This window comes from Pygoscelis adeliae, unplaced genomic scaffold (genome assembly GCF_000699105.1).
Source record: "Pygoscelis adeliae isolate BGI_AS28 unplaced genomic scaffold, ASM69910v1 Scaffold206, whole genome shotgun sequence".
Classification (NCBI taxonomy): domain Eukaryota; kingdom Metazoa; phylum Chordata; class Aves; order Sphenisciformes; family Spheniscidae; genus Pygoscelis; species Pygoscelis adeliae.
This window is the reverse complement of record NW_008825052.1, coordinates 699,548-707,421: the sequence shown is the minus strand read 5'-3', so window position 1 is coordinate 707,421 and position 7,874 is coordinate 699,548. Positions and strand designations below refer to the sequence as shown.

The window sequence follows — 7,874 nt, the reverse complement described above, 5'->3', positions numbered from 1 at the left end:
CCCCGAAACGCGTGTGTTGCTCACGAGCCCTTCCAGAGTTGGCCGGCAGATGGGCTGGAGCGTGTCTGACCAGGCTGCCGGCAGCATGGCTGCTCTCCCCTTGTATATACAGCCTTACTCCAGAGTTATTACTGTCGTTACTATTATTATTTATCTTTTTTTTAGGTGAGCATGCTGTTTGGGATTTTGCAGTCAAAATAGTGACGGTGTCACCTCGTGGTCGAATACCAAAGTCCTTCCTGTGATCGAAACGCCTCCTACCCTACCTGAGGCGCACGTGGGTGTTAGGGGATGCCTGCATGCACAGCTGGCAGCAGCTCCTCGGGAGTTCCTGTAAGGCAGGCTTGGGTCAGACCTACAGCCACGCTTTAGGGAGCGCCAGCGGCATCAGGCTCACGTCCTTCAGAAATTAAGGTCCCCAGACACACGATTTGGCTCCGGCGTGAACTGTTTGGTCGCTGAATGGGGCTAACGAATCGCTTGTTGGCCACCTCAGTAGCATTTAGGTATCGTCTGTAAGTAGTCTGTGTTATTTCTTACAGCATTCCTTCAGTAATCGGAACTGTTGTGCTCACTGATTGCTGTGTTTAAATATCTGTTTGTATTTAAGATGGCAGCTTTATATTTTAAGATGGCAGGTAGCTAATCTGTTTCACGTTTGGCTCAGCTGATCCTCTTGAAATGGACATTTTTGGCACATCTCTTCTGTAGCATTCGGTGGATTCTTCTGAAATCGCTGGATTTTTTTTTTTTTTAATTTTAATTTTTGCATATTTACAATTGAAGAAGCTTAGCAAGCCAGGTTGGTGGTTAATAGCACAGTCAACCCTATTTTGGACAGAGCTCTTAGAAAAAGCTGCTGTTTTTCCGCTTTTATTGCCCACTTCCATAGGCTGAAGCTTAGCAGGTAAGTGTTCTGAAAGAGAAGTTTTCAGAAGGATAGAAATGGATGAAAGAAGGCATGGAGTCCTGCTGCGCCGATGCCAGTCAAGTTTTATCATTGATTACAGGATTCCGTAGCCTTGTCCCTGACTAGTCTGAAATGTGGCATCTGCAGGGATGAAGCTGCAGTTGACCTTTTTTTTTTTCTTCTTCTTCCCTTTATTACTTGTTTCCACTTAGGAGCTGTGAACAAAGAGTTCTTTTTGTTCGGTTGTTTTAGTTGTGAAAGGAGTTTTCAGAAGGGATAGCCATTTTTTTAGATGCTATGCAGTTCACAGCACATCAGAGAGAAACAAATGAAATAATAGTAATTCTGATCTAAGAAGCATCGATCTGTAGCCATTTCTTAGGATTTAAAAACACTCTGAAGAAAGTCTGTGTCAGCATTAGTGTTGATTTTTTTTAAAGAGAGTTCAGAGCCTTCAGAATTGCTTCAGAAACTGTTGAACTCTGTTGACTGGTAAACCAAATGATGTTTGGTGTGTTATAGTGCAGACTTCTACAATATTCCTTAATTAAAGCTATTCTGTTCTTGTAGGCACCTCCTTTCATATGCGCAATAAAAATGGCAGAAACGCCTCCTGACGCTTCTGAGGAACTGGTTGTCATCCACTCCAAAGCTCACAAAGATACCATTCTAGCTAATTTTGAAGAACAAAGGAAAAAGGATTTTCTCTGTGACATTACCCTAATAGTGGAGAATGTGCAGTTCAGAGCCCATAAAGCTTTGCTTGCTGCTAGCAGTGAATACTTCTCAATGATGTTTGTAGATGAGGGTGAAATAGGGCAGTCAATTTACGTGTTGGAGGGAATGGTTGCAGACACGTTTGGAGCACTGCTGGAATTTATCTACACTGGCTGCCTCCGTGCCAGTGAAAAAAGCACGGAACAAATTCTGGCTACCGCGCAGCTGCTGAAAGTGAATGACTTGGTATGGGCCTGCACAGACTACCAGGCCAGCCGTAGCCCAAGTAATGCGTTACCAGCTCCGGCTAACGGTGGAGCCTCTGTAGCCGTTGCTGCAAGCGACAAGAAAAATGAAGAGCCACCAAAGCGAAAGCGAGGGCGACCGAGGAAAGTCAAGAATGTCCAAGAAGAAAAATCGGCCGCGAATTCTGCCGAAGATGTGCAGCTGAGAGAGAACAACTCCATGCAAAATAAGCAAAATTTTATGAAAAAAGACACCGCAGAAGAAGAAACGGTTGTCAGCGAACAGGCTCCAGCGAGGAAAGATGCAGAAGAAACTGAACCTGCTTGTGGCTCAGAAGCTGCTGTCGATCTGTCAGCTGAGAAAGATGAGAATTACGATCCCAAATCTGAAGGAATACAGAGCACTCAGAGCCGTTACAGCAAACGTAGACTAAGGAGATCAATCAAACTGAAAGATTATAAGCTTCTCGGTGATGAGGATGAAAAAGGACTGGCAAAGAGAACCGATGGAAAAAGAAAACGTGCGGGTTCCGAAGCTCGCTGTAAAGACTGTGGCAAAGTATTTAAATATAATCACTTCTTAGCTATTCATCAGCGGAGTCATACAGGTAGGCATTAAGAGACTGCTGCGTTGGGGTTAGGGTTTAGTGACTTGTTGCCAAATGCGAGCTAGTTGTTGAAGTGTGGGCTGTTGTCTGCAGCAAGAACTGTCCAAAACAACATGCTGATCTCTGAGACTGTGTTGGCTGTTTTATTCTTGTCAGCAGATCTCGTAGCCTTTATGTCTTACCTTGATTGTAGTTTAGATATGGCAATACTTAAAGAACTACTTCGTTGCCATGTGGAGCTTGTGTCTTAATTCGCCTTATTGCTACTTAGAAGTCATTTTTCAGTAGCTACTACATTGCAATGCATCTCACTATCAGCTTGGAACATCTAGCGAGAAATAATGCATCTATTCTTACAAATGTCGTCTCTTGCTTTCAGGGGAGCGCCCTTTTAAGTGCAGTGAGTGTGGCAAAGGCTTTTCCCAGAAGCATTCTCTTCAAGTCCATGAGCGGATGCACACTGGAGAACGGCCATACACATGCACCGTCTGCAGTAAGGCTCTGACAACAAAGCATTCTCTTCTGGAGCATATGAGCCTACATACAGGTAAATATTTCAAGGCAAGTGTAATCTCTCTTCCCCAAGAGTTTCCCTTTCTGAAAAAAGATATTTCTGCTCGCTCTCGTGTGTGCTGGTTTGTTTGTTTGTTTGTTTATTTCCTTATGCTTGCTTTGGATGTGGCTTCTATTTTAATAAGTGATTTTTAATTTATTTTTTTTTACAGGGCAGAAGGCTTTTACATGCGATCAGTGTGGGAAATACTTCAGCCAAAAGAGACAGCTCAAGAGCCACTATCGAGTACACACAGGTATAACACGGTTGGGTGGAAGAGCTGGCTTACAGTCCATGCTGATTTGTCCGTATAAAGATTGACTAAGGCTGAAAGTTCTTCAGTGATGTATTTAGTCTCTGCTACCCTGATGTGTGGTGTCGATACAACGATGAACAGGGTGAAAAAGACAAAATGGTGTGCAATAAATGGAGCGCTTAGAAAAATAATTAATTGAGAAGGGCTCTTATGATGGTTAAAAGTTAGTTATGCTGTATTTGACATACAACTTGATTATTTTAGCCCTGCTGTCTGTGTTACGTAGAAGCTAGGAATTGTATAAACAATTGTGTCTGCTGCCTGTTGTGGGAAGCTACAAGGCAATTTGCACTACTTTGGACTAGCAATGGCAAACAAGCTTTAAGAAGTGTCCTCCTCACTTCTGGAGCAGGATGGAGATTAAGCTGCACACATGGGAAGTGGTGGAAAAAATCAGAATTTACAAAGCTTCGAGAGAAAGCGTGTTTGGGGGGGAGCAGGTGACAGTCCCCTCTTTTCCCATTGTAATACCAAATAGAGAAATAGGGATGTGACAACTAAGATAGGGAGGAGGCAGTGAATCACCTTTTGTTTTATCTTTATATTATATCAAAGTGGTTATTTTACAGGAAAGTGCTTTAACAAAGATCACTGAAGAGAGATAGAGGGGATCACTTATGCACTGACACTTTTTTTATTATTGCGACAAGGCCATTCACTGCCGGAATGTAACCAGTGTCGTCGCAAATTCATGGATGCAGCTCAGTTAAAGAAACACCTAAGAACACATACAGGTAACACTGTCCGTCATGTTTTGTTGTGGTTTGTTTTTTCTTTTTTTTTTTTTTCTTAAAGTAACACAGACAAACCGGTGTTGGGCAAATGACACTTGTCTCTGTGGGTTGAACTTCTGCTCTACTTGCACATAATGATGCCTCTATCGCTAATGAAGAGATTTGACATCAGGAATGCAGGAGCACAAAAAATCTTGTGTTACAACAGTGCAGAAGCAGTGCCTACTACAGGAAGAGGGTTTTTTTTTCTCATTCTTATAAAGCCTGCTGCTGCCAGTTAGCTCTTCTGTGGTAGAATCCTGGACTGGGAACTCAGTTTATCAGGAGAGTCACATCCAGCATGTACGGGGCTTGAAGTGAGCGAAGTAGTAACGGAAAGTGTACGTCCCCAATGAGTTGGGCACCCCTGTCTGTGAGGGATGGGTGCTTATGAAAAATGCTGCTGACCAGAAAAATAATTATTTCCATTTACCTTTTTATTATGCTGTAATAAACCAGATGTTGGCAGGAGATGGGCTGAGGGGGATGATGTAATGCAAGTGCATCAGAGCGTGTTTTAAGAGATTTAGGGGGCAAGGTGATACTTGAATGGCTGGGTGACAGGGATAAAAATGTTGACCTACCATCTCGTGATAACAAGGCATAAGCTGCTTAAAATAGTTTTCTTTGAAAGGGTGTTTGTAAGATGACACGTAACTATTTTTTTTTCTTTTAAAATAGCTACAAGCAGTGGCAATCACTTCTTCCCCAAATCAAATTATTCTTAAGTATGTTGCCTGTGGTTGTAATAAGGTATGCACAAGATCAAGTGATGTATCTCATTCATTTCCTTCTCTTTCTCAGTGACAATAACACAGCTTTAAATTCCCTGGGCTAGGATGAGGGTCAGAACTTGTGCCTTTGGGAGTTTTTGGTGTACCCAGGGTAGTGTTAACTTGCGATACTTAAAAATACTGCATTTCCTATTGAGGGGAGCGTTGTGTTTGTTGACACACACAACGGTTTTGTATCTGAAGCTGATACAGCTCTATAAATGTAGTGGGAAATGAGAAGAGGAAGCATAGTAGCAAGGTAAGTTGCAAAAGTAGATCCATTAAGATGAGTTCTAGCAGAAACTGGCTTGCAATGTATTTTGCTTCCAGAAAAGACAGGCCAGTATTAACGATGCAGAAATAAGAATTGATCTGTCCCATCTCAAAAAGCAAGAAGTAAAATTCTAAGGAGTTTGGGGACAGATGTTAACATTGATACAACTGTTCTGCTTTGGCAGAAGAATGTCATAAGAATACAGTCTACTTAGGAAGTTACCGCTGTTTTCAGTAGGAGGCTGGGACTAGATGATGAGAGGTGCCTTCTGACAAAGGCACCTTTCTCGTTCTCTCATACTTTGCCCCTGCCCTCCGAAGCCGTATGAAAGCTGATAAGCGTTGCAGTTCGATACTAAACGTGAAGCTTCCTTGGAAACTGGCTGCTGCCCCATCCCCAGTTCAGTGTGCTTGGATGGTGTGAATTACCACAGGGGTGATCCGGATTCTCATGTCTAGTGTCTTAAAGAAGCTCAATGCAACAAGAATATGTTATGGTGTCAATTAGGATTTGCTTTTGTTGGGTAGTATCTGTTTCTTGTGAACCTTTTTGTTATTTAATTTGGCTCCTCTGCTTCTACTCAATTAGACGCAAGAATTCCAAATGCGGTAAAAAAAAACCAAAAAAACCCAAAAAAACCCCAACAAACCCACAATTTATTCAACTCCCCATAATTTAATTTCTCTCCGACTGGTGTTCCCAGGATATCGTAGGCCTAGAAGGGAGCCTTATAGGAAGCCAGCCGACTTGTTAAGACAATGGATTCACTTTTCAGGTTTGGAAATACGGGCTTACTCATCTGCATGGTGCTGCACGTGAGCCTAGCATTAATGCCTACTAGTTCAGGGTCAGCCTTTTTCAAACTTGTCTGTTCAACGTGGAACACCCGCATCTGTATCGTAGGTGTGTGTTTTGTTGCTCTGAGGGCTTGGATCACCTAATCCTTTATCTTCAAAGGGGAGAAGCATCAGAGATGCGCGTTTAAAATACTGTACCCTCATTTAACTAGTGAGTTCATTCAGTTTCAGATATCTGTCCTGACCCACGGCAGAAGCGTGAGGATTTGACAGTACACACTTGATATTGTGTATGGTAAAATATAAAATGTTTTTTAATGTATTGATGGGAAGCACTATATAAAAAGTGATGTCGGATTTCTTTTTGATAGGTGAGAAACCCTTCACTTGTGAAATTTGTGGCAAATCATTTACAGCTAAAAGTTCTCTTCAGACTCACATTAGAATTCACAGGTACAGTATGTCTAATTTTCATTACATTCTTTAAAAATGTAACTTCTGATCTGATACCTGTAGGTAGTACTTGTTCAACTAGAGAATGGTCAGGGCTTGTTTGCATTTTGAATGGATGGTTGAAGATTGACATTTTTCTTTAATCTATTTAAAGAAATAATTGGTAGTGGAAAGCACTCCACTGTTAAATACTAGTGTGCCAAGACACTGTAAGATTCTTTTTTTGTGTATTGTATCTGTTTAATGACAGTGTACTTACTGCTATATTATTTATGCGAAAACTTTGCTGTGAATTTTTGTTTGACAGCAGGACAGTAGCCGTGGTGTAACAAGGTTCTTGGAGCGTTGTCCTGTTTCCCTGTAGTCTATCGTGTCTCTTTAACAGCATTAGTTATCTTTTACCCATGTCAGTGTGATGTATTGCATAAAGGCATGTAAGATTTTAAATCATTGGAGGACTGTTGTGGGCCTTATGTAAAAGAAAACATTTCCAGTAAAATTTCTCGTCCCTTTGAGTCGGGCAGCAAGTTAGGATCTGGACACTTCTTGTTTTAAAACCCACACTGTTAATAAACGTTCTTTAAATGGTCGGTGCTTACAGTTGTGCAAAGTAAGTTGCTGCATTCTTGTCAAGGTCTAGGAGCATAGAATTTGTACCTCTGGTATTATGACAGGAGGGCAGTTATGTTATCTCTGTAGTTCTTGAGTGTATAGTAATGAAAGTACAGTCTGTGAAATCAAATAGAAATAATTAGGAAGTCAAATAGAGAACGCTTTTAACGTCACTATTCTTAAGTGCTTATGATTTAGCAAAACAAAATAATAATTTACGTTTTTTATTCTATAATAAGTTGCAGAAAGCAGCACTGTCAAAGTGAATATTTTAATGAGATCAAACACATTCTTTTGCAGAGGAGAAAAGCCATATTCTTGTGGTATATGTGGAAAATCCTTCTCTGATTCCAGTGCTAAGAGAAGACACTGTATCTTACACACAGGCAAAAAGCCTTTCTCCTGCCCAGAATGCAGTTTGCAGTTTGCTCGTCTGGACAACCTGAAGTCTCATTTGAAAATTCATAGCAAGGAAAAGCAGTTTCAGGAAGCCAGCGCTGCTCCAAGCACCAACACTAATTCAGAAGTGAGAAACATCCTTCAGCTGCAGCAGTATCAACTTGCCACCTCTGGGGGGCAGGAAATTCAACTACTGGTTGCAGATGCAGTACATAATATCAACTTCATGCCCAGTCATAATCAAGGCATTAGTATTGTTACTGCAGAAAACGCCCCAAATATGACAACAGAGCAGGCTGCTAACCTCACGCTGCTTGCTCAGCCTCCACAGCAGTTGCAAAACTTGCTGCTGTCAGCTCAGCAGGAGCAAGCGGAACAAATCCCAAGTATCAATATGATTGCAAACCAAATAGAGACTGCCCAGCCTGAACAAATGCATGTCAT

At 41.6% G+C, this 7,874-nt stretch overlaps 1 protein-coding gene across 2 annotated transcripts in view; it reads left to right on the top strand.

Moving 5' to 3' along the window:
* Positions 1–183: 183 nt before the first annotated feature.
* ZBTB24 (zinc finger and BTB domain containing 24) overlaps positions 184–7,874 on the top strand; it is a 9,891-nt gene continuing 2,200 nt past the window's right edge. Inside the window, exons 1-7 of one of the 2 annotated variants that reach the window (XM_009326404.1) lie at positions 184–506; positions 1,481–2,480; positions 2,860–3,027; positions 3,206–3,289; positions 4,000–4,083; positions 6,338–6,419; positions 7,332–7,871. In XM_009326404.1, coding sequence (XP_009324679.1) covers positions 1,508–2,480; positions 2,860–3,027; positions 3,206–3,289; positions 4,000–4,083; positions 6,338–6,419; positions 7,332–7,871 — 1,931 coding nt within the window. In that variant the 5' untranslated portion in view covers positions 184–506; positions 1,481–1,507. Of the gene's footprint in view, positions 507–1,480; positions 2,481–2,859; positions 3,028–3,205; positions 3,290–3,918; positions 4,084–6,337; positions 6,420–7,331; positions 7,872–7,874 lie in introns of those variants that run through there. The other variant, XM_009326403.1, reaches the window with a different exon arrangement.